Source organism: Dipodomys ordii, unplaced genomic scaffold (assembly GCF_000151885.1).
Source record: "Dipodomys ordii isolate 6190 unplaced genomic scaffold, Dord_2.0 Scaffold53, whole genome shotgun sequence".
In the NCBI taxonomy this organism is placed as follows: Eukaryota; Metazoa; Chordata; class Mammalia; order Rodentia; family Heteromyidae; genus Dipodomys; species Dipodomys ordii.
In genome coordinates, this window is record NW_012267269.1 from 7,220,684 (window position 1) to 7,247,690 (window position 27,007).

Sequence of the window (27,007 nt, forward strand, 5' to 3'; positions counted from 1 at the left end):
GGGGGGAATTTTCTAATAGCAATGAAAGGAAGAAGAAATTTGCCTGTGTTCAGAGAGAGAACAAGAGCTTAAAAGTGAACCACCAACACTTGAGAGTGCTTTCAAAATAGGGGAGGAAGAAGTAAAGTTCCTTTACCACAATGAAACATTTTGCTTATCATTGTGTGATGATTTTTTTCTTTTTACCAACATTAAATTAAAGACACATTTATAAACAGGACAAGCCTGGTTTATAGGGGAGGATACTGAAACCAAGTTTAAAGGACTTTTTCTTACAGAAAGTTCAAAATTCTCATTTAAAAATTTTTCACTTTGCACTGAAAGTGTTCTGACATTAGTCTTGGGACTTGAAGTCAGTGTCTGGACACTGTCCCTGAGCTTGTTTTGCTCAAGGCTGGCACTCTACCACTTTGAGCCAAAGTTCTACTTCCAGTCTCATACTTTCCTGCCAGCCCTGCTTTTGAACTGTGAGTCTCAGATCTCAGCCTCCTGAGTAGCTAGGATTACAGGCCTCAGCCACCAGTGCCCAGCTCCCCTTCAGATCTTGAAAGGGGCTGTTGGATTGGAATTTTCAGTTGATACCTTCAGTTTTCTGCATGGTCCTGGGTTTCTAAACAAAAAGAAAACCCGCAAATTTGGTGCGTGTGGGAGAGATTTAGAGACTTATCACTGCTGGAACCTCTTGCCTCCATTCAGGACAGTGAACTCTTCTATCATCTTCTCCAATCTTGATTTTTTTTTTTTTTGCCGGTCATGGGGCCTGGACTCTGGATCTGGGCGCTGTCCCTCAGCTCTTCAGCTCAAGGCTAACGCTCTACCACTGGAGCCACAGCGCCACTTCCGGCTTTTTTCTGTTTGCTTATGTGGTGCTGAGGAATCGAACCCAGGGCCTCATGCTTGCAAAGCATGCACTCTACCGCTGAGCTACCTTCCCAGACCCTTGATTATTTTATTTTTATAAGTTATGGATCTCATAATTGCAAGTTCCTATCCTGTGGTACAATCATCTGCAAACACAGTGACCATTTGGCCCCCTTTCTCTCCCCCTGGAGACGGAAACTCGGAGAGGGAATCCGTTACTAGGATACTTGGTGAGTAATACATAGTTTGTCCTCTGATTCAGAGATCTCTGCTTCCTGTCAGATCATATGTCTGCATATCAGGAACTGCACCAAGTGAGAGGTCAAAAGTTCTGACTTCATAAGCTTCAGGACAAATCCACCTCTGTTTGTTGAACTTGGTGTAGAAAATTGCACTATGTAAATATCCAGATTTCTTTTCTCAAACCAAATCTGTCCTCACATTCAGTTGTGACTTACTTGAAATTTTACATGTCATTTCTTTAATTACAGTGTTTTGAAAACTGATGATGATTTTAGGAACCCAGGAGCTGATACTGCTAATAAACATCTGGCCTTGTTGTTGTTGTTGGTGGTGGTGGTGGTGGTGGTGGTGGTGGTCATGGGGCTTGAACTCTGGGCCTGGGTGCTGTCCCTCAGCTCTTCAGCTCAAGACCACTTCAGCCACAGCACCACTTCCATTTTTCTGAGTTGTTTATCAGAGATAAGAGTCTCATGGATTTTCCTGCCTGAGATGGCTTTGAACCTTGATCCTCAGATCTCAGCCTCCTGAGTAGCTAGGATTACAGGCATGAGCCACCAGCACCTGGATCATCTGGCCATTTTAAGAGCTATGCCTTGCCTAGATAAAATAGTAGAACAATTCTGACAAACTAGTAAAAAGAATAATTCTTTTTCATGTTTTTCTCACCACATTTATGTTCTATTCTGGAGTTCCTCCTCCTCTTCCTTCCTCCTCTTCTTCTTCCTCCTTCTCCTCTTCCTTCCTCCTCCTCTTCCTTCCTCCTCCTCCTTCCCCTCTTTCTACTCCTTCTCCCTTGCTATCTCTTCAGACTTAGTATTTGGTCATCCTTTTTAACTTTTTGTCCCTACAGTCAAGTTATGCCAAACTCTTCTAGTACATCAGTTTATAACAAAAACCCCAGTAAAATTTCACTGAAGTCAGAATACGAAAGACCAGGTATGTGATATGACCTCCCTTGGAATGTTTGCTGCATGAGAATTGTGCCTTCTTGCCAAAAAGCCAAAACCTTGGTGTGCTTACACTGCTATGAAATAGACACGGTGACCATATTTAAGAACAGGTACTTGGAAGTGGCGCTGTGGCTCAAATGGTAGAGTGCTAGCCTTGAGCTGAAGAGCTGAGGGACAGTGCCCAGAGTTCAGGCTCCACAACCGACAAAAAAAAAAAAAAGAACCGGTACTATGTGTAAAGAGAAACATTTTGTTTAAAAATAAAAACTCTACACATTTAAAAGGTCATATACATCCACTTTCAAAAATGAGTAAATGAGTAGTGTTTGGAAAACAATTAAAAGCCTTGTCAAAACTTAAATACATGTACTCTTTGTCTAGCAATTTTACTTGGTTTGAAACACAAGTAAACATCTAAATTCAGTTGCATATATAGTTAGAAATTGCACTCTGAAAGAACCACTGAAATACCACTGTACACTTAGTTGAATGATATACACATATACATGCATGGGCCCATATGTATATATACCTATGTAAATAATTACATATAATCTATGTGGATAAATATAGAACATAAATCTGAGAGTGTCTAGATGAGGAAGAGAAGGAAAGAGGGAAAAAGAAAGAGAGCTGAATAATTTTGAAGTATATTGCAACTGTATATGAAACAGCATGGAGAAACTTGATAAAAAGGCCTTGGTCAATAAAGAGCTAATGATGGAGAAAGATTGTGCTTGTGGGGTGGACATTAGTAGAAGGAACTTGGACGAACAAGTGGAATAGATGAGAATGAATATGGTTAGATAGTTTGTATCTGTGAGATTAATAGAGGCACAACTTCAATATTGTCAAACAACAGTCTGTCTATAGAAATGTACTATGTACCCAGATCAATTTTTGCGGCGAACGGCGGCCGCGGGGAGAAGACTGGCATTCCCTAAAAATTAAAAAAAAAATTCTCAAGCAGTGTTTTGCCTACAGTGTTTATAGCTGCCAAAAGGAAGGAATGAACAAACTAAGGACAGGAGAAAGTAAAAGAGAAAGAGGGAAGGGGAGGGAAGGGAAGGGATAAGGGAAGAGCAAGGAGAAGTCACTCTAAGTTCAAAAAGAAAAAGACTAACGTATTAATTTAACTGGTTATTTGCTTCTCATTTGAACATGATTTCTTAAACCAGACAAATGAGGTCTGTCTGGAAAGAGGTGGAAGATCTCGATCTTCTCAGAGATTCACGCGAGTCAGTCCGAGATCACCGTGGAGGGGGGGGGTGGGCACATTCTAGAGAACGTTTGACCTTCTGCGCCATCTGCGATCCAGTCTCTTAGGCACATTTCTCCAGTACCTCTCTTCTGAGTCCCTCTCTCTGTTTGGGGCTAGATGGAGTGGGTCTCAGACTGGGGACTGATGCGCCCGGGGTTTGCCTGGGCGCGCAGCGCGCGCGTGCGCGCGCGCGCACGCGCGCGCGCGGTGCAGTGGTGCGCAAGCGCTCCCAGCGCCTCCCTCTAATTCAGGCAGCTGGGGGAAGCCAGGAGCCGGGACTGGACGCTCTTTAAGAAAGTCTTCCCCAAAGCGCGCCCCAGGCGGAGGCCCTGGGCCTTGTAACAGGTGCCTTTGTGATCCGCAAGGTGCTTGGGCCACAGCACCGTCTGCTGACTGTCAGTTACTAGGTGCGATGGGACTGGAGCGCCGGTCGGACGGTGTGATCCTTTGGTGGACCATATAAAGAGAGATTCGTGGAACGGAAGGATGGGGGACAGATACCCGGGACATGGAAAGTCTGAGCAACAGGCATTGGCATCTGCGAAAGAACTTGGCACATCGGAGACAATTGCCCTAAAATAAACCAAAGAACTGAGTGGTAACCCGAGGATGGCGGCGCAGAGCGAGCGACTTGGAAGATCTTCCCGGAAATGCGGAGAAACGCGAGAAGTAAAAATTCTGAATTGACCGTGGGAATCCTGGGAAAGAGACTGGCTCTTTTCTTATAGTTCGTGTTGTATTCTAACAGCAGCATTTTCCTAAGAGCTATTTGGGGAGGGGGAGCGGATATTCAGAAAATGATCCAGTGGAGCAATGGGTTAGCGCGCAGTGTCTTCGATCCAGGAAATTCAAGTTATGGTTTTTACACTGGCTCATATGTGAAGCCGTACTAGGCCCTCAATAAATGTTGACTGAAGACATCTTTTTACTAAATCCTGGCGAATTGATCTGAGAAAAGCCAAGGCCCTGTGACTACTTTGAGCCTTCCAGGGTGTTGGTGGGCACCTGGGAAGGTGAGGAAAAAGGAAGTTCTCATGCATATATAACCTGAGGACCCTAGGGAGGGTCCTCACCCTCCCCCCCCAAGCTCCCACTCAATCAAAAGGCAAGAATACGGTTTGGGCTTTAAAAAGACCTTTTATAGTGTTATATAAGCGATAACAAAAATGGAAGTTTGCAGGGGCAGGGAGGCAATGCAAAAAAAAAAAAGCAGGGAGAAAAAAAAGCAGAGCAGCATTAGATGAGGTGGCACAGGTCTGGCAATCTTCCATCTTTTGAGCTGGAGCGTGGACATCAGGCCTGCCTGCAGAAAGCAAAAAGAAACCAGAAGTCAAAAACCAGCTGCCAGTTCCTCCCAATTCTCCTGTATTCCTCCCCTCCAGATATTCTGAAGGTTTGGGACAGGATACTCCAAATGTCTTCCTTGCTTTTTGGACATCCACTTGCCCTGCCTTAGATTTGTGTGTCCTTTCTAAATGCCAGTCCTGCAACACTCCCCAAGCAGCCTGGCAGACTTGTCCCCATGTGGCCCCACCCACGAGGGTGCAGGAAGACTAAGTTCTTATGCTGCACTGCTCTAGCAGTAGGGCACAAAGGAGCCTCCCGTTTTTGCAATCATAGACATCTTTTTGCATCTAAACTAGTACAGAAAGAACCAGAAGTCCCTTGCCTCATGCACCCCCCAAAACCATTAGCTTCAGCTACATTTGCAGAACAAAACAGGCAATTCTTTTATCTACTGGAGTCTTATAAGATCTGGTTTCTGCCCTCTCTAATGTACTCAAAGACTGCTCAGGGTCACTAAGTCAGCCTAACCCTCCAAGCTCTATCAGTCTTTGCCTTAAAACTGAACCCAGGGCAACTCTCCTGCCCATCCATTTCTCTAACCCCTATAAGTTCTTCCTGTTCACCCTTACCGGCCTGATTTTACAAGCTTACTTTTCTAAATTAGGTTCTTAATGTATTTAAAGTCTGTTTCCCAGAATGTAAGATCTATGAAGGCAGACCTCCAGTTCTGTCTTGTTCATCTTTGTGTTCCAGCACAAATCACTTAATGTTTTTCACTAAAGAATCAATCTGGGCTGAAGATGTAGCTTCAAGGAACTTCCTTCCCTAGCATACACAAAGGCCTGGGTTTGAGCCCCAAACTCTCCTCCAACTGGAAACAAACAACAACAACAAAAAAGAGAAGTTGAAGTCCACCTCCTTACTCCTGGGTTTTGTATATGTGGGTTTAACTAATCTCCCTTGGGAAATCTAGTTAGAACATGGTTGCCACTGTATAAAATATGTAAGCATTGTTTCCTAATAATTATTCTCCAACAACTCAGTGTCATAACATCGCCTTAAGTATTAGACATTATCTAGAGATACAAATTAGAAATCAGCTCTACAGGAGGAGGTGGAGTTATGTGGTAGAGTGCTTGCCTAGTATTGTGAGACCCTGGGTTCTATCTTCAACAAGGTTAAAAAAAATGTACTCATTTGTTGCCATTCAAGGTAGACAACTACCTTTGATGGTCTCTCCTTTCTTAAGTCAACTTCAGAGCAACACTGGTCTTTCCTTCTACTTGAATGTGTGAGGAGAGCTAAGATAAAGAGTGGCTAGGTTAAAGATCTTCTCACCTTTTACTTCCTATTCAAAGCTCAGGTTTTGCAGTGTTTTGTGAACTTCTTATCTAATTGCCTTGGGCTAGATTCCACTCTGTCCCCAAGGCTCTCTGAAGTCCCAGTTCTAAGCCAAAATAGGATAAATTTAAATATTTTTGAAGTCATGTTCCACTTATTCATGCTAATTTCATGTTGCCAGATATAGCTATTTTGGTTTAAAGTTATTTAGATATTGAATAATTTTAAGCATTATTTAAAATCACATACAATGTTGTTTAAATATGAAATAAATAAATATTTTGAAAGTAGCTACTGGCTACTCAGGAGCCTGAGATCTGAGGATAATTGTGTCAGTCAGCCCAATCCAGGAGACTCTTAATTTTCAATTAACCACCAAAAAAGCCAGAAGTGGAGCTGTGGCTCAAGTGATAGAGTGCTAGCCTTGAGCACAAAAGCTCAGGAACAGTGCTCAGACCCCCGAGTTCAAGCCCCACGACTAGTACTGTATATAAAATTATTCTCTCTTCAGCAAAACCCAAAGTAAAGCCAGCCACTGGGATAAACAGAAGTCTGGTGAGCAGATTGGAGAAGCAGCCAGAGTAAGGCTTTGAAATTCATGAAGGAGTGAAATGGAGAAAGGTTGCGATTCTAGGAGACTTATCTGTCTCCTAGCAATGGAAGATTTCAGCCTGGAGGAGGGAAGGCCAGGGTCTCTCAGAGCCGACTGGGGAGTCTCCACCCCAGGTACCCTTACGATCCTTTAGAGAATCTTTGGGAAACACTGCCTAAGGCAGAGAGGCAGATTTTCTTGGAAATTATGGAGTTGGCCTGGTGACAAAGGTTTGCGAATGGGGAAAACTTGGGTGGTACTGGAGAGGAGCAGTTGGGCTTTTGTAAGTATGTTTTTGGAGGTGCAACTTCTCTGCTGCTCTGGCTCTGGCTCTACCATTGTTAATGTGCAAGGGGTGTGAGCTTGAGCGAACCCGAACCAACGCAACTTTCCCTTCGGAAACCGCTCTCTCTCCAATCCTTGGACCACTGGTCTCACCTGAATTCACTTAGCTGCCACTCTCAGGGGCCCTAGCAGCCGCGCGCAGGTATCGCGCGACTTCCCAGTGGCCCCGCTCTTCAGCCAGGTCCACGGGCAGCCGGCCCCAGGCATCGCGCACATGCAGCTGCGCCCCGGCCCGGTGCAGCATCACCAACGTGTCCAGGAAGCCCTCCCGGGCCGCGTCGTGCACGGGTCGGGTGAGGGTGGCGGGGTCCACCCTGTTGGGCTCTGCCCCGTGGAGCAGCAGCAGCTCTGCCACGCGGGTGTTGCCCATCATCATGACCTGTGGGGAGATGGGGGACACTGGTCAGGACAGGGTGCTGGAAATGGCTGATTCGAAAGAAGCAAATGTCCATTTCATGTTTCCGCACACATGGAATCCCGCTGCCGTCTTCTTCGCCTACACGCAGGCTACACGTGCAGGGAGGAACTGGCTTTTACTTCAGACCCATTTCCTGTATATTTCCTCTCATTTTGTGAAGAAATTCTTAGGCTCTGGGATTCTGTGTAGTTCCCATGTGGATATTAGCGCAGACATGATAATGATTAAAAGGCATGTGGTGCGTGTGTTTGCACGAATTAACCTTCTCATAAAAGGTTGTGATCTTCCTGAAATGTAAAACTTATATTTTTCCAAGCATAAAATGAGAAAAAGTGGTCCTAAAATTTTTTCCTGTGGTAATAACATTTCACCAAATTTTCACAGATGATCTTGGGGTGGTGGGGGAGGGCAGAGAGAAGAGACAGAGGCCACAAACGTAGAGCTGTGAGAATCAGGGAAATTATTTTTAAACATCCTTCTTTTGCTGGATGCTGGTGGCTCATAGTCTGTAAGCCCAGCTACTTGGGAGGTCAAGGTCTGAAGATCGTGGTTCCAAGCCAGCCAGGGCAAGAAAGTCTAGGAGACCTTCTTCTCCAGTTAACCACTGGTAAACCGGAAATCTGTGGCTCAAAGTGGCAGAGCTCTAGCCTTCAGCCAAAAAGCTCAGGGACAGTGGCCAGCCCTGAGCTTAAGCCCCGCCACTGACAAAAAGAAAGAAAGAAAAAATTCCTTCTTAGCGCTCCCCAAAGGAATGAATGCACCATATCAATTAAATTTAATTTCAGATGTCTAGAATTATAAATGGTTTTGTTTGGTGAGATAACTACATTTGTGATAATTCAAGCAATAATAAGAAGCATAACTATCAATTCCTAACTCATCTTTGAAATAAAGTCATTTCTAAAGAAAAATGTTAAAAGAAGGCTGCAATATATTATATAATGGGTGGTGGTGGTAGGCATTTGTATTATTTGATTATATTAGCTCAAAGACAGAGACTTTCAAACAGGAATTGCTTATTTTTATTATGCTCCGTGTCCCATTAAACTGAATCCAGTATTTTTTTCTACACCATGGAACAAAAATGAATTATACTATTGCGACTGAATCTTACTGAAAATGAAATTGTTTTAGTTTCTAAAAGATAACCAAGCAAAATATAATTTAACTAAATTACAAATACAGAAAGCCAGAAAAAAAATTGCAATTCAGTGTCCTAATGTGATGAAACACTTCATTTTGGTAATTGGCTTTACCTTAAAAGTTTTTCACATATTTTATGGTATGAAGAAACTGGAATGTAACCCATATTTAAACTGGAATAGCAGTCCAAAGTAAAAAAAAAAATAGAGGACTCTTTAATAAATTTAATAATACATTAATCTGAATTTTCTATAAACTGATATTTGTGTCACGCAGCAATCTGGTTGAAGTTCAAAACCAAAACCATTTCCTCTTTCTTCTCCTACTAACCAAGTCAAAACTAATCATCCATTTTTTTTCATTCATTTCAGATAAATTTTCTTTTCTTAGAATGAGAAGTAATGGTTGCCATCGGTTGTAATGCTGACTGCTGGGAAGAATTTTATTCAACTTGAAATTTTGGAAGAATTGAAAGCAAACACACCCGGTGACACAAAACCGAACGAAGGACAACAGGGAAGGAACTACATGTCTCAACAATAAGAAATTGAATTATATCCCAAAAGCACATGTCAACTAAGTTTTAAAATAGCAGATAGTAGAGCTATACCCTCCAGAAGTTACCTAAGGCATATGTCAGGCGAGTTCGCTGGTTTTGTTCATACATTTGCCTTTTACTTACTAAATTTACCTCTAGCAGTCAAAAAGCAACTCAAGATACAGTTTCTCAATAATTTTGGTCGACATGTATTCCAATATACAAGGCAGATTTCCAACGAAATCTCCCTTATGCAGGAAGAAGACAGGTTCCAAATACATTTTTTTTTTGTATCTGAGAGCGTGGAAAACTCAATCTGACACAACAGACACAAAGAGACACAGACACAGACACGGACAGACACAGACCCCCCCTCCACACACACACACACACACACACACTGCCACCCTTGTACCTTCTTCCTTCCAAGGCTTCATAAGTACCGAGAATCCTGAGACGCCGGTTTCCAACCTCCCCACACACATCAAAAACTCCCCCCACCCCCACCCCAGGAAATGGTGTCTTTTCGGGGTTGAGTCGGGGCGCTACCTGGTTGCATTTCTCCTGGGCTGACCCGATCCTCCGGGCTTTCCTACCTGAATCGGCCTGCGCCCTTGACGGTTCACTGCGTCGGCGGCCACCCCGGCCTCCAGCAGCGCCCGCACCTCTTCCACGCGGCCCCGGGCCGCGGCCGTGGCCAGCTGGTCTCCGGAGAGTTCCATGCTGCTCCCAACCTCGGGCTGATTTCTCCCCCTGCACTTCCCCGGCTGGCCAGCGCGGGCGACCCACCCCATCCTCCCCGCCCTCGGGTGACCACGCCGCCCCTTCCACGATTGGCAGCGGCGGTCCCCCCCCCGACGTCCCCACCCCACCCCGCCCGACCGCGCAGGCCTGCCACCGTGGGAGGCGCTGCGTGCGCAGAAAGGAACGTGACTAGGACACCCCTGAATTCAGGGGTCCTCGGTAAAATCGAGGGGGGGGCGGAGGTGAGGGGGGCACTCGGCCCGAGCCTTGCCAGCCGCGGGCCGGGGCCAGCGATGGAAGAAGCTCCCTCCCCACCTGCGGCTCCGCCGCGCGCGCTTGCGCGCGGGCGGCACTCCACTCCCTTCCTCCACGCCGCGCCTTCCGGCCGCGCTGGAAAGGCTCACAGGGGTTTCTGATCTGCTTCTCTGCCACAGCAGGGAGTCAGTTTCCCCCTGTTTCCTTCCTCCCCAGTGCCACAGCCTCTCAGTGCAAAAAAGAAAACACCCAGGAGGGCTTCTTCACTGCCCAATTTAAAGTAGGTGTTGTTTAATATCAAGCTCAGTTTTTTGTTTGGTGCCAGTCGTGGGGCTTGAAACCGGGGCCTGGGCGCAGGCTGCCCCTAAGGTTCTCTTTGCTCAGGTCTAGCACTCCACCACTTGAACCACAGTGGCACTGGCTCTTTCTATGTCTGTGGTACTGAGGAATGGAAGCCCAGGGCTTCGTGCAAGCTAGGCAAGCACTCCACCACCAAGCCACCCCAAATCCAGTCCTGCTTCCTCCTTTAATCAGAAGAAAAGGCAAAGCCATTTCCCTCCTGTTGGTAGGGGCCCCATCGAAAGGTCGGTATAGCCGGTATGACCTCGCTTTGTTTCAAGTGACTCTTTCTCCTCCTCTACATAGCTTTCGGCACTAGGTTCACGGCAGAGGTGGTATGCCAGAAATACAACTCAGAATTCTTCTTTGGCAAGTCAGCCTGCTAGTCACTCCCTCCTGGTTGCAAAATGGAGGTCTGTCCCAGCCAGGGTTTTTCTGAAGTGTGTGTTGCCTTATATAATAAAGGCTGGCTCTTAAAGAGATGGGGGAAATTCTGCTTGTAAGCAAGTAGGAAAACACTACTGGTTGTCTTCTCGTCAGGCAGAGAAGAAAATGCTTTGGACAGTTGTATAAAGGGAATACTATATATGTGTGTTATGTTATACTAATTAATATATTATACGTTAGATAAAGGGAAAGACCAAGAGATCACTTGAAGGCAGTACATTCCCTTGTCCATCCTTGCATTGTATAATGAAAAGTTAGACCGAACTAGAGTATAGCAAGGAAAAAGAACTACAAATTTAAAACTGCAAATTTAAACCTCTGGGTATTGCTGTTATGCTTTTAACAGCACACATTAAAAAATTAGATTGCTTAGATTGTGCTGGTCCGTTAAACATATGTTTCCTCTGTCTACTGTATAATCTATGCCTACTTAAATATTTCAGTCCCTGTTTGACCTGTCTTGCTGACTCAGGCTGCTTCTTTGTTTCAGAAGCAGTTCCGCAGCAAAACATGCTTTTTTAAAATAATGTCAATTAAAATGCTTATGACTGGGGCTGGGAAGGTGGCTCAGTGGTAGAGTGCTTGTTCTGCATGCATGAGGCCCTGAGTTTGATTCCTCAGTACCATATAAGCAGAAAAAGCCAGAAGTGGTCTGTGGCTCAGGCAGTAGAGTGCTAGCCTGGAGCTGAAGAGCTGAGGGACAGCACTCAGGCCCAGAATTCAGGCCCCATGACAAAACAAAACAAAACAACAAAACAAAAACAAAAAGCCAATGGCTAGCCTTCAAATAACAAGCTAAGTATGTATTAAATAATTATTAGGCAGTTAATAACATGTGTGTGATAGGGAATTTCATTGAAGAATGTTAAGGATAGGTTATTCTGATTAAAGCAGTTAAGTTTACTGTAAGAGATTTGTTTTATCTGTACCACATATGAAATTGAGTTTAGGATCTTTTTTTTTTTTTTACTAAGGTTTGAACTTTACTCAGCTTTACGGCTGAACCAAACTCTAATGACTTTAAATTGACTTTGAATAAACTATTGTATAATTCTGTTGTTATCACTACTATAATTCAAAGTATAAATACAGCATAAAGAGTAACAGATAATTAGGTGGGTTTTTTTTTGCATTTTCCAAATTAACTTGGGGAGATTTTTGTGTTTGTTTTTGCATGCAGATTTAATTATTTGCTTTTGAATGCTCCATATTTATTTCTTCCTTTCCTTTTTTTTCTTTTTTGGTTGTTCTTTTTTGGCATTCACATCAGAGGCAGGTTGAAAAATTAAGAAGAGAAATTTTAGTCTTTTTCTAGAACAATGTCATCTAACTCACAAGGCTCTTGTCAAAGGACATTGATTCTAGGGAAGGAACTTTATATTGCTTTTAGTTTTTTTAAATGTCATTTTTTAGATGTCATTTTTGTAAATATCATTTTCCAAGAAGCTTGAATGTAGCATCCAGATTGAACCTGTTTTAAAGTCTGGTGATAGGATCAGGTGGCATCAAAAGTTCCAGTCCATTTTAGTATAGGTGCTTCCCAGAGTGTGCTGTGGTAGGTCATAGAATGCAGCTAGCTCTCTTGTTTGTGCTGTTACAGGACTCTTTGATCCCTATTTGGAGTGACCAGAAGAGATTAGTAAATCATTTAGGTATGTTATCTATTTCAACTTACTTTAAACCTGAAGAACATAGGACTGAACAGGTTGGATTTTTCTCTGGCCATTCCTACAAGTAAGGAAGGATGGAAAAAATCCTTATAACACTTACAGAGAGCTGTCTGGGACACATTAACACTGATGCTTGAGTAAGATGGAAGGAACAAGTTGAAGTGGATGTTGGATTGGTAAATCACAGTTTCTGTTAAAAATTGGATATCTTCTGGACTTAAGAGAAGAAGTAGACAAGGAAAATATGAGAATGAAAAAGAAATATGTTTTAGCTCTCAGAAATTTCCAAACTGTTAAGCACAAATGAGAATGGGATTCGAGGCTCAATATGGGAAGGGATTAAATAATTCACATAAAGAGAATTTAAGTTTAAGTGTGGCAAGCATTTTTCTAGATGTCTTGTAATGTTTTCTAAAATGTGTGTTCACTTACATATGTATTTCTGTGTAAAACTGAATTCGGGGACAATTCAGCTATTGATTCCTAAATCAAGAACTTTTTCAGCTCCTATACAATGAATATCAGGCTACTGGTGAAGGAAGGAAGAAAATGGGAGCTACACCATTAAAACTATTCTTTGGAGCTGGGCACCTGTGGCTCACTCCTGTAATCCTTGCTACTCAGGAGGCTGAGATCTGAAGGTCCCAGTTTGAAGCCAGTCTGGGCAGGAAAGCCTGTGAGACTTCTTTTTTCTTTCCTTTCCTTCCCTCCCTCCCCCTCTCTCTTTCTTTTCTTTCTCTCTCTCTCTGTTCCTTTCTTTTTCTTTTTTGCTGTTGTTGGTTGTGGGTCTTGAACTCAGGGCCTGGGCACTGTGCCTGAGCTCATGGACAGTGCTCTATTGCTGTGAACTACAGCTCCACTTCTGGTTTTCTGTTGGTTAATTGGAGTTAAGGGTTTCTTGGATGTTCCTGTCCAGGCTGGCTTTGAACTGTAATCCTCAGGTCTCAGCATCCTGAGAATTACATGCATGAGCCTCTAGTGCTGACTAGACTCTTATCTCCAATAATTAACAAAAGAGCTGGAAGTGGAACTGTAGGTCAAATGGTAAGTACTAGCTTTGAGCACAAAAGTTCTGGGCAGCACCTGAGCAGAGTTCAAGCCCTAGAACCAGTATGGCACTCATTAGGTGATGCATATGTAGAGGTTAAGTGTATTGGAAATGGCAAGACTAGGTTTTAGATATATGTACACTAACTTCATTTTTCCAGCAAAGCTAACAAAAGATTATGACACTTTTGTGCTGGAAGGTGACCCTGTTATCTATTATAAATATTGTGTGGATCCTTAATGTGAAAAATTTTCTAGTTTGTTTTAAACCTATCAGATTCCCAGTGTACTCATCTATCTCAATCAGACTAATACTCCAGATGAACTTAAATATGAAGTTCAGGCCCCTGGTATTAATGAAACCGACTTCTGATTTCACTAGTCTAAATTAAGATGTTGTAGGTCAAAAAGCCATTTACTTCTAAAGTGTGTTAATGGTTATTATTATCCTGTACTTAGTTCTCCTCTTCCCTGAAAATGTCATGGTATTTTTTTTAGATATGTTCGCCTTTGTAGTTTTGAAAATGATATATTATGAAATTTAAACCTGCCTCAATTCTGATACATCATTTAAAAAGAGTCCTACTTGTTAATTCACTCAATTAGCTAAAAAAAAAAAAAATAAGGCAGGGTATGAAGATGAGGTAGGTTAAAGAAATGGACTCTAGAATTGAACTGCCTGAGCTCAACCCTGACTTTTCTGCCTATTTATTTTCTAACTTTGAACCAGCTCAGAGCCTTGTTTTCTCATCTGTGGGGGGGGGAGGGTAATTAATAGCAAGGGCCTCACTTAGCAGATGTAGGGATTAAAGTATGCATTCCAGAAGGAAGCAGGGAGGGTGACTCACAAAGGTAGAGGAGTCTGGGGACATAGCTCAGTGGTGAAGCACTTGCTTAGCCAGAGCAGGGCCCTGTTTCTATCATGCAAAGGAATCTTACATAGGATGGCTCAGTGAGTCAAAAGGAAGTCTAGAAGTGAATGGGATGGCAAGAAGCAGGACACTGTGGGGACTACATGCTTTCCCTCCTTGGTTGTGACAGTTCAAGTAGGTGGATTGAGGTAGACGAGTGTGTGCGTGCACATCCCTCCTTCCCCCCAAGGGAAAGTGCCAGGGGGAAGAAGAGGGGGAAGAAAGTGGGAGGGGAAAAAGAGGGAGGGAAGGGAGAGGGAGTGCCCGGTGAAGGAGAGGGAAGGTGGAGGGAAAGAGGGGGAGGAATGGTGATCCAGATGGGGATAAGGGGTAGAGGCAGAGGGAGGAGAGGGAGGAAAGCTGACTGGGTCTTACAGAAGTCTCAAAGTTTCTCAAATGCAGAGAAGAAACAGAATCTGAGTCACTAGGGAAGCCACGTATTTCGCTGCAGAAGATACAGATAGATATGAGGAAGAAAAGATCAGATCAGGGAGGGAGTTGACTGACATATTTCTTTGTGCAAGTGAGGAGAGTGCCTTGTTTACAAGAGATTAAGGTAATGGGTCAGGAAGTTTAACTGCTGAAAAGTTTGGAAAGCCTACCAGACTGGGGGACACAGCTATGAAGGAACACTTAACTACTCAACTAAAGAAAGTCTTACAATGCTGTGGAACCTCTATAAACAAGGAATAGTATACTAGTAGATGTTGAATATGAATTTAATATATAAAATATAGAAATTTATTTAAGTCTGAACTTAGGTTCAGAATCTAACAAGGCTTTACAAGATTGTCAAGTGTGATATTCAATCATCTCATTTGATAGGCAAGATGATTTTGTTAGGAAAATAAAAGAAATGAGAAATAGCTCTGGACTTGGACCAAGTGAGGGTCTTAGGTATCTAATGAACTGCTTTTTGATTGTGAAGTCCTTTGATACTTTTTTTTGGGGGGGGTCACAGATCAGTACTGGAATTCTTGATCTAATGCTTTCACTCATTGGCTCTACCACCTGAGCCATGCCTCCAATCCCTATTGATTCTATTTTTAGCTTTTATATTCATAATCTTCAAAGTGGGCTTTACATCTTATGAAGCTTTTCTATCCATTAAAATAACGCACACGCACACAAAAGCTGTTTAGCTTAGCACGTGCATGCATAGCTCTTTCCATTTTTAACAGCATTATTAACAAGAAAAAAATAAAGTTTGAGGTTAAAATAATATATCATTAAACTACCTCTGAGAAACACACAGAAAATTCTGTTGCTTCTGGGGCATAAATAAAACCCTGGATGTCCATGTCTGTGTTCATACTCTACAATTTGTTTGAATTGTGTTCTTCAGAGAAATAGATTAGCATACATTACCCATTCTAATGAATCTAACACAGTTAAGGTATTTTTCTCAGAGTTACATGCATTTGACAGAGTAACGGAGTCAAGTGCTGGGAACCAGGCTTGAAGTTGTGGCTAGTTAAGAGCATGGATGGGTAACAACCATGATTAGTATGTTGCATTTGCCTCTCTGGAGAAAGTTCTGGCCAACTGAGGAGGTGAGTTCATGAAGGAAGCGTCCACTATAAGTATAGGGGCCAGACACTGGGTTGATGCACTCCGATAACATAATTTAGACCTGTACTTGCATGGAAAATAATTATATTTTCAGGGTCTGGATAATATTCCATAATTAAGGGGAGTTCATTAGGAAATAAATTGTTAGAGGAAGATATATACTCAGTAGTGGATTTTTTGAGTCCAGTGGTGTTAAGCCTAGATAGTTGGTTTCTAGCAGAAGATACTAGACCAAAGACTAAATTATTTAAAGGCAAAGAAACAGAAGAATAATTCCAGAAATCCCCTATGGTTTCTTTCACAAAGACACTAATGAAAGGAAATGACAGTCCCGGTTAATTTCTATCACCCACTTGAACAACTGACACTTTCTTCTAGCGTCAATGTCTTCCTCTATAAAGTGGGCATAATAACAACTCTCCTTTAAGAGATTGTTGTTCACCTCCAAGAAGAAAATTGTTCCTCACAAAATTCTGAGTAAAAAAGCCAAGCTTGTCTGTCAAATCTTATTTTAAAACATTTAAACAAGGAAAGAAACTCTTAATTGAAAAATGGCAAGGAAATTATTTTCCTTGAGGATAAAGCATACCTTTCATAAGGAGAGATCTTTGAGAAAATAGAGCAGACCTACAAATAGATTTTTTTAAGAGAAGAAATATCTCCTTAATAGAAATATTTTTCTTAATAGAATATCTAAAAGTTTCAAGACAGAGCATGCTTCCTTCTTCTCTCAGAAGATTTCTAGAAGTTTAAAGATAGAGAATGCTTCATTTTTCTTTTTATGATCCTCTGCTTAACTAAGCCCACTGTAACACTGTTATGGTTTGCTGTAAGTAAGGCACTCTTTAAGGGACTCTACACTATTTCAGCTTATTCAGCACTGTAGTAAAAATTATCTTCTGCTTAAGCAGTACACAAAACTCAAAATTCTTAACTTATGATGTATAATTAATTATAGGCTAGCTATAATGTTTTAACCCCAGTTTAAGTGTTAACTTATTAAAGAATCTATCACCCACTTACCAATATCATTTTGTGGAAAACTTACGTGTGTTAAATGTTATAAAGCAGCTTTTTATATTGTGTGCAAAAAATATCTACATAGTGATTTTATTACTAAAGTATTTCCAAAGTAGACACGATATGAACTAAAGAAGTTTCATGAAAATAATCACTCTCTTAACTTAAAAGCATCCTGTTTAAGAAATTTCTTATGACAAATTACGTATATCTATTTTATCTATTTGTTTGGCTGACAGAACTAAAAGAGAAAAGCAGAGGCTAAGCACATATATAGGTGTGGGCATATACAGTTTCTTTCAATACATAGAAAGTACTGAGAATGAGAAGTAACCTTATCCTAAAGAACAAAGTAAGTAACAAAGTATATGATTCAAAATGACAAACAGATACAAAAAGAAATTCATTCAAACTTACCAAGAAAACCATAATGGCTGTCACTTATTGATTGAATCCTAACTATGTGGCAGGCAGTTTTATTAAGAAGTTTTATAAGGGGACGTGGACAGAAGGGAACCTTACTGTATTGTTGGTGGGAGTGTAAACTTGTTCAACCATTTTGGAAAGTAGTATGGAGGTTCCTCAAAAGACTCCACATAGAACTCCCCTATGACCCAGCAATCCAACTTTTGGGCATTTACCCAAAAGTTTACAAATAAGACCACACTAAAGCTACCAGCACAACTATGTTTATTTCAGCACTATTTACTATAGCTAAGATATGGAACCAACCCAGATGCCCCTCAGTAGATGAATGGATCAAGAAAATGTGGTATATATACACAATGGAATTCAATGCTTCCATCAGAAAGAATGACATTGCCCCATTTGTTAGGAAATGGAAAGACTTGAAAAAAATTATATTAAGTGAAGTAAGCCAGGCCCGAGGAAACATAGGTCCCAAAGTTTCCCTTATTTGCAATATCTAGTATATGTCTGAGTCATGCAGAAAAGGTGATGTTAGGGACATGAACCCTAAGATATGTATTCAAATGTTTTTTTTTCTTTCATGGGATTGTTTCTAATGCATTTATAAGATTATGTCTTTGTTGCTTTGTATGTCCCTCCCCCACAGTATAACCCCTGCTTTCACTGTATTTGATGTGGGTATAATTTGTGGAGGGGAAGGGGAAAAACAAATCGTTTAACTAGGGATACAGGTGGACCCATTGCAACAATGAGATGTACAAGTCGTTATGTCGAAAGTGAACTTTACAACTTTGGTGAGGGGGGGCGAGGTGGGGAACAGGGAGGATTGGGGGGTGGGGGGAGGATGGGAAGGGATGTGAAGGGTAAACAAAGGAGGAGGCTACAATGCTTGATAAGAAATGTACTCATTATCTTGCCCATGTAATTGTAACCCCTCTGTACAGTATTTTCACAATAAACAAATGGGGAAAAAAAGAAGTTTTATATAAATCATTTCTAATCCCAAAGCTGTCCTGTGGAATTGAAGTTATTCTCTTTCCTTTATAAAGCAGAACAAAAGTCAAGAGTGAAGAGTGCCGAGGTAATGAACTACGGGAAGATGGAGTTCAAGCTCAAGGCTCCCTGATGGCGTGTGAGAAGTCTACATTCTCTCCCTGTGATGGACATGCTTCCTGTTGACTAATTTACACCATTTGTGGTGTACCATTCAGCAATGTTTCCTTTTCTTTGAGGATTGTGCTCTGAAACAGGCTGCAGGAAGGTGATGTTCGAGGTGACGGGTTTCTGTTTCAGGAGAGAGAATAATACCTATGACATTGTTGAGTAGTAACAGAAATTTGGATCCCTAAATTCTTTCAAACACACACAATCCAGTCATCTTATTTTTCACTGACTACCCCTCCTCCCATATAGCTCACATGTGTAGAAAGAAATGAGGAAGGAACTACATAAAGAAAATGAAAACTAGCGCCATACAGAAGTAATAAGCATAAATGTTTTGGAAGACTTTCTTTGTCTTTTTCTAGTCTTCACCTTGTGAATCTTACACAATTTTGGAAGATTTTTATTCTCATGATCAGTAGAGCATTTTCCAGGCTTTTCCAAGAATACTTCATAAATGGTAGTTAAGAGGGGGTCCCACTATATTCCACCAAAAAAGGTCAGAGTCTACTTAAAAATATAACTTGTCAAATAGTATTTAAGGTATCTTTAATTGCTACTATAAATAACATTCCTCTTTAAGTACAGGAAACTTGATTTTTCCTTTTTGGCATTGCTGGGAATGAAGCCCAGGATTTCATGTGTTGTTAAAGAAGCACTCCGTCACTGAGGCCGTGTCCCCAGTCCTAGAGGTAAGACTCTTAATACATATTGCAGAACTCTGATGTCCAAGAACCATCCGTTTCATTTATTTACCTAACAAGACAGAGTGGGTAGTACATGCCATGTTTACCCAGTTGGTAACTTCTGGGTGTGTGCGCAAAAATTTTAAGCTCAGTTCTTCTCTCCAAATTTTTTCTGTGGCTACAGCCACATACTTTGACTTGGACACATATGAGTGGTGGGAATGTGAACCATATTCTTAATCTTAATTGTGGAGGGGACACAAATGCAGTGCAGGGTCGTGGAACAATCCTACTCAGAATTCAGACATGAAACCTTCATTATGTATATACAGTCTAACTATAATGCCCAGGCTGCTCTTTAGCGCAGGGGATTCTATAGTTGGGATTAAAGCATGAGCCACTACTACTATGCCTTGGCTTAGTTTAAGTAAATTATGTAAACAGTCTGAGCCTCTGCTCACTTCAGGCTTGAATTAATTATATAAACTTTCTAAGGTGTTTCCTTGCCTAATTAAGGAAAATCAAATTTACCTCAGAGGGTAAATTCATAATGTGTGAATAAAAAATGTCAGCTATATAAAAATCTGGATGCATCGTAGACTTTCAATAAGTGGTAGTTGTTTGGAGAACACTCATGATATTTGCTATCATGTTATGAATCCCATATTATGTATCCCACAAAAGTTGGTTGCTCCTTTGATCCTTTTTTTTTCCTTTTATTTATTCTGGCAGGTATCTGAAGGTTTGAACATCAACCTACTTTTCCAAAGTCGTGATTATTTCATCCTTCTTTCAATTATTTTTTTCTTCTTTCAATTTTAACCCTCTAAAAACATCTGTGTAACATAACTGTCCTAGTTTTAACAGAAGAAATTATACAGAAAATTCATTAAATCATGGGAAATGACTCTGGAGTGTATCACTGTGTTCAATCTTTCCTGCCACCCACCATTCACCACCTACCTGTATTTCACATGGAATGTACATTGGGAAAAGGAGCAAAAGATGAGAGATTGCAAATTAATTTCACCTTCTCTGAACCTTTAGTCCAATCACCCTCTTTCATTCCTTGGTGGAGGTAAATTCTACTAAAGATACTTTGTAGCTCTTTTAAGGGCAAATTCTGAGGAAGAGTAATGTTTAATATATTTTGTCTCTGCTTTCTAAATAATTTGTCCCTACTTCTAAATAATTTCTTCAAATTCTTATTAAATTATTAGAATATAAAAGCTACCTACTGTCAAGATACTTTTAGCAGTTTTAAAGATAACTTTAATATTTCTACCCTTCTCCATACTATTTTTATACTATAGGATTTTTAGAAAATTATTCTAGCCAAACTTATTCAAATAGAACAATTCTGAAGGACTTAAATATCTAATTCCTTCACTACTTCCATTAGAAATTGAGATTCCTGGTTACTAAGTATTTTGATATATTAAAGACAAGTTAGTAATTAAAAAAAAACCTTGATTTTGTATTTCAGAAAATAGAGACTTGTGGACATTGTTTAATATGTTTTATATATTAAGTAGAGTCATACACTATAGGTCTTCAATACAGGTATAAATAAAAGAGTAGGCAAATTAACAGTTTTTATGTGATATCTTGAAATGTACCAGGCATTCATCTTATTATGTTGTATACATTCATTAAAATTGAAGTGAGGAATTTTGAGCTACTCTGAACGATTAAACTCAATTATTTAGGCATTTATTGTAAAAATAAACTAATATGCTTTAAGACCATGGTTTAGTTAGGCACTTTAATAATAACTAATGTGACTTGAATGATCACAGTGAATATTTACATATACTCTTTTATCTAGCTCTTATTACATGAACATTATTTATTACAACAGATAAGAAAATGGAAGCACTGGATGGTCTTAAAACCACACCAACTAGCAGCAGAGGAAATGAAATCTAATCATGTGAACACTGAAAAAAAAAACAAAAAACAACAACAACCATTTTACTGCATGCTTTACATGGTTCCTGTGATGGTGAATAGATCTCTGGCTTATTGCTTTTGAATCAAAGTAGGAATAAGAAATTTATACTTATAAGGAGATCTCAGTTAACTTTAGGAGATTCTGTGACTTCTCAAACCTTTGAAACCTGTTATTATTATGTTCCCTTACTTTTCAACATTTTTAAATTTATTCAACTAGTAAATACTTATTGGGATATATGTGGCTGATGCTGAGTATAACAATGACTTAAGAAATGCTAAACAACTTAAGGAACAATAATTAACTGGGAGAGATAGAAATGAAAGTGTGTATACATATATTACCCTAGAAGCAACCAAATTCAACTGCACAGAGAAAGTGAAAATATAGTACCTAAGACAATTAAGTGAGATAATGTTTCCTGAATTGTTCTATGACTGTGAGCTCCTTGTTTCTGAGGAGAAACAGAACTTGACTCTATATTTTAGAGCAAGGTCTCAATAAATTTCCTTTCAAAACCAAATGTTAGAGTATATTCATCAAATATTTTTCATGTAAGTTACATCAAATGTTATGGGGGAATTTAATTATTGCAAAGTTAAAAGAGTACTTTTTTTTTCCCTAAAGAGAATGGAAGGTTTTTAATCCAAGATAGTCCTTGCTTTGCATATAGCTGCTGTTCCTTTAAAATTGGGTAAGAGTTACACAACTGCTGAGTCAGATGATTTGGCAAGAAAATGGTGGCATTTCAGAGAATGCAGCAAGCATAAACGTTTTCCTGCTGCATCTAGCAAAGTTATTGGTATAATATCAGATATCTGGTTGCTTGAAAGCAAACAAATTCTGATCATAATTTGGAGTCACCATAAGCTGGGTTTTGTTATAAATGTACATACTCTGTGTTTTCACTGAGACACAAAGACTCACCATTTTCTTCTTTAGTGATTTACTCTGTTACAGTGACACTTCACAGAAAATATGTCTCGATTTTAAACAAATACAAGTTTAACCAGTGAAACATTTGTGCTTTGTTTTTTTTTCTCTTAAATCATTTTTGGTGGTCAGGTTTATTACAAATCTAGTTGGGATAATGAAAGGAAACCTGAATTATATGATATATCTTTAAGAAAGTATTGAGATTTACTCACCTTGGGTAAACAGAGGTAAATGCATAGAGTATTTTGAAAAGGTATTATATTGTATGTGTCTTATGTGAATATTTTTTGTCTGGTGCTCTTAATGATGAAGCACCAATATGTCTTCTCTCCCCCAAATGAATTCCTACTGTACAAACCTTACTGTAAAAATCTAAGAGACTATATATATCTATATATAATTAATGTGCATAATAATGTACATAATACATCTACATATAATAACACAGTATATATAATATCTACAGATAATATATATAATTCAAATCATGGATCAACTATTAATAAAGGGGTTTTTCATTTGGTGAATTTTTTTTTCTTCTTACAATTCAGATCCTCTTTCCTAGGATCAAAGTGTGATTGTCTAGGTAACATTTAAAATCTTATCAAAAAGCCTAGGGCTTCAGTTTAAAAGTAAACAAAATAAGTTTTTTAAAAACAATATTAACCGTATTTGTCAAACGTATCCCAGCAGCAACTTATAAGATGATCAACCTCATGGGTTTATTTTAAATGAAGATTCTTATTCCCCCATGCAAAACTGCTAAAACAGATGGGGGGGGGAGGGTGATCTTGTAACCTTAACTATACTGCTTTTACTTCTGACTACTTGTATATATAATTAATAAAGTAAAAGAATTTTATTTATATTTCCCTGGTTGTACAATCATATCAGTTTCAATTTGATTAAATGCATCTTTGTTCACACAGTTCTGAATTTCTACAAACCCTCTTCCCCCTAAAAGAAAAGAAAAAATTTACCAAGCAGGATTGCATGCTCAGCAGGAAAGCATTTGCCTTTCTGTGTAGGCCCCAGGTTGTATCAAAAACATTTTTCCGTCATTCCTAAATTCCTCCTCACTTTGTAATCACTTAAGTAATTTGAGATTTTGTTTTGATGGTGTGGGCGGGGGAAGAACCAGTTGAAGAACTAAAGTTCTTTGTGATGAAAATGTTTATATTTTCATGAACAAAGCCAATGTGTTTGTGATATAAAAATTAAACTAGAACTTAAAATCTTTTTTAAAAAAAGTGTTCTGAGGTTTGGGGGAATTTAAATCGTGTAGCCTGGATTTTAAAATGTGTCCTTTATTCATTGTGATTATGTAGTTTTGAGGAAATATGCAAATTATGTAGTTTTGCGATGCAGTAACAATGCATTTCTGAAGGTATGGAGAAGCACTGAAAAGCACTGATATTTTCTTTAGTCCTCTTTTAGAAAGATGCTATTGGCATTTCATAATTCCAAGCACTGTACACATGTATGGGTTTTCTGGGCATTCAATACAATGCAATGCCTTGAATTAGCACATGGTGAATCTGTTTCAGTTTGAGGTTTGAGTGTATTTTCTAGAAAGGGTAAAAAAAAAAAAACATCTTTAGAAGTAACTTACTGAATAAAACTTATTCCTGGGGTTTCTCCATCAGTTGGCTTGTGGAAGTAAATCTTGTATTGCTGTTTCATTCTTATCAATGCTTCTATTTGAAAGTTTTAACTGAGAGGGATATTTGCAATACACACAAAGTTGAGGAGACGTATCACTACTAGGAAAAAAAAAACCAACCCATCTGGGCCACCCACATTGTCCTGCACCCATACAAGAACCAAGAAGAGAAGTTGGTCCAGGTCTCTAGCTAGTCTGGAAGGGAATGAATGACCGGGAGTCCCCTTCCTCGGTTCTTCTAAATGAGAAAGACTCCTTCCCTCTGTCCACCTCCTCAGAGCCAAGCTTGGGAACTTGCACAAGCCTCTCACCCTTCCCCGCTCCCCTTTCCTACAATGCGGTCGGGCACACCGGGGATCTCGCCCCCTTCGCTGCCCGGGGAAGCTTCCAGCCTCTCCTCTTCTAACCCGTAGACTGCAATTACTTTGATCACATGGCACCTGCAGAACTGGGGAAGAGGCAGGGGTTCTTGAGAAGGCTACAAAGGTGAGTCTAAGTAAATCAAGGGTCTTCACTTTCCCTAGAGTATCTCACCCCAGGAAGCCAGTGGAGACCGGAGGAGGGCAAAGAGAGTGTTAGGGAATGTGGGTAAGTAGGATGCGGTGGGGGAAATGCTTAAGCACCACAGTGCTTCAAGATTCCTTTCTTACCTGCTGGTGCCCTTGGGATTCTGGGGGACATCTTCTGGAATACTCTAAGATTACTCTCCCAAGGTGGTGAGCCAGCCTGAAGTTGTTCCTGGGGCGGACCAGTTGGTGAGGTGGTGGGGGACAGAGTAGAGAAGAGATCCTAGGCAAGGCCTAAGTGCTCAGAGCAGGAGCCTAGTGCAGAGGAGCTGTGGCCTCAGTTTTATTTGAAAACAACTGCAGGCAATCAAGCAAAGGTTGGTTGTCTTCAGCCACAGCCCCCTCAGGCTTTCCCAGAATTTAAAGCCTGCGAGAGAGACTTCCACAATTCAGTTCACCTCTTAGCTCATCAGTCTTGTTATCATTACAGTGTGAAAGGCTTTGAGAATAGAGAAAATATGTTTACTAGTGATGGTCAAAATACTCGGGAAGCCTAAAAAATATTATGATCAGAGCAAATGCCATCCTGACCCCTCTGTCCCTGAGGAAGCCATCATACATGTAAGCATACAATAAAACACAAGCACATGTGCAGAGGGAAATAAAAAGAATTGCTTCCTGTTCAGAATTTCACTGGGGAAAAAAAAAGCCTAGGTTTACAATGTCACCACTTCATAGTCTGTTAAATGTATTAAATAATCTGCAAGAAATATAACTGTCAGCCAACTATGGTGGGGTACACCTTGATAACAGCACCTGGGGGGCTTTGGCAAGAAGACTGGTTTCAGATCAGCCTGGGCTACACAGTGAGATCCTATCTCATAACAAAAGAAAGAGAAAGAAAGAAAGAGGAGTGTGTGAGAAAGGAGAAAAAGAAAGAAAAGAAAGCAAGATGGAAAGGGAGAAAGAAAGAAAAGATGAAAGAAAAGAAAACATAACTAATATTGTAGAAAAGAGCTGCACTACTATTTAACATAGTGCTACAATTTCCAGCAATTTTCAATTTCTTGAAAATACAGACTATATGGACTATTTACCTATCTGTACTGATCCTTCTTAGAATCACTGAGTGAAGCCTAGATTGAGAATAATTGAGTGAAAGCGAACATTTTCATACTTAATGCACTGTTTCAAAGTTGTTTTTCTTGCCTGTGAGGCTATTTATAAAGTGCACTAGTAGGCACTTTTTGGCTAATAAATACAGGCAACACTGTGGTTAGACATGTGAAAATTTTTAGTATTATAATTTTATGTTTAGAAAAAAACACCCATTATTTACCTAATTTAAACTGCAAAAATATTTTCTATCAGCAGCAGATAGAGGTCCTACGATATTTGGGCACAGAGATTCAGTTTTGGTTTGGCCTAGAGTGTGTTAGTTAGTACATGGTGATAAGTAAAAATTTGTCTTAGACACTTTGCAATAGTGAAAAGGCTCAGCCAAATGTTCAGTTTTGCTGTAAAAAAGATGTGTGTTTTTAAAAGATGGGCTATGTCACTTTCTCATATTTTAAAATGGCTTACTAGTCATGAGTAATGGATAATATGTAGTAACAAGTAAGATATTATGTAAAGCAGAGTAGGCTATATTGTGTGTATGTGAGGTTCAGAGTGTATATTTTAAAATTCAACAGTCCTCAAAGAAGGAAATTGGACAAGAAGTTTCAGTTTACACACAGTGCCAGCTAGGATCTGGGCCACATTGGGATCAATAGGTTGTGCTTTTATAGGTAGACTCTATGATAATAAAGAAAAAAACAAAACAACCAGGATCTTTCCAAATAACTTCACAATAAAAATGTGACCATTGTATATCAATTTGGAAGTAACAAATTGACATGCAATGTATCAGGTTTGTGTAGATAAGAAAGTAGTGATGCAGATAATAATGCAGGTTTTATGTTTATATGTATGTGGACATTAAACATATGGCCTCTGGCCTGCTAAGCTACATTCCCCAATCTAATGTGGAATTTTATTGTACACATGTCTAGTCATAAAATGAAGACATAATATATGAGTTTGCTAAAACGTTAAAAACATTAAACAATGATGGCTTACATAACTGCATTAATATTAAATTATTAATCCAAGCAACATTTAACCACTTGTATCAAGGCATTGTATGAATCCCAATATAATCAGTAAAATATATCCTTCTAAATCAAGATAGCCATAGATGAAATACATAAACAGTGAAATATATAATTACATATTTATATAATTAACATCTCAGATGTTTATGGGTGTAATTTAATGCAAAATGTTTGGAAATTGCACATATTTTCAAGATATCTCTTCTATCCAAGCCATCTATATGTTCTTTTATTATACTTGTTGAAAACAGGACTTTTTACAATGTACTTCTAAATAACTTTACACATGATTACTACAAATTGATTTATACTTAAACAACAGGAAATTATTTCTTTCAGGAAACTTATTTTTATAATTTTCATATTCCACAATAAATACACTATAAAATGCTGTTTTACACTGCTGAAATAAAAAAACATAATTATAGTATTTGCATATACTATATTCAAACTTACACATTAGTGGCTAAAGCTTTGCTGATACTCAAAAACTGCCCTGAGAAGAACAAGATCTTTGAATGCTTTCAAGTCA

At 39.8% G+C, this 27,007-nt stretch overlaps 1 protein-coding gene and 1 long non-coding RNA gene across 2 annotated transcripts; both read right to left on the minus strand.

Moving 5' to 3' along the window:
• Positions 1 to 4,432: 4,432 nt before the first annotated feature.
• LOC105988993 (cyclin-dependent kinase inhibitor 2A-like) lies at positions 4,433 to 9,721 on the minus strand. The gene is made up of 3 exons (XM_013020780.1): positions 9,576 to 9,721; positions 6,974 to 7,259; positions 4,433 to 4,618 (listed from the first exon to the last, which is right to left on the minus strand). Exons 1-2 carry the CDS (start codon positions 9,699 to 9,701, stop codon positions 6,984 to 6,986), a joined length of 402 nt encoding a protein of 133 aa, XP_012876234.1. The 5' UTR covers positions 9,702 to 9,721; the 3' UTR covers positions 4,433 to 4,618; positions 6,974 to 6,983.
• An 8,707-nt stretch (positions 9,722 to 18,428) lies between these two features.
• LOC105988994 lies at positions 18,429 to 24,576 on the minus strand. The gene is made up of 3 exons (XR_001175227.1): positions 24,464 to 24,576; positions 23,763 to 23,864; positions 18,429 to 18,697 (listed from the first exon to the last, which is right to left on the minus strand). It is a non-coding gene; the product is annotated as an uncharacterized LOC105988994 (long non-coding RNA).
• Between the last annotated feature and the right edge of the window lie 2,431 nt (positions 24,577 to 27,007).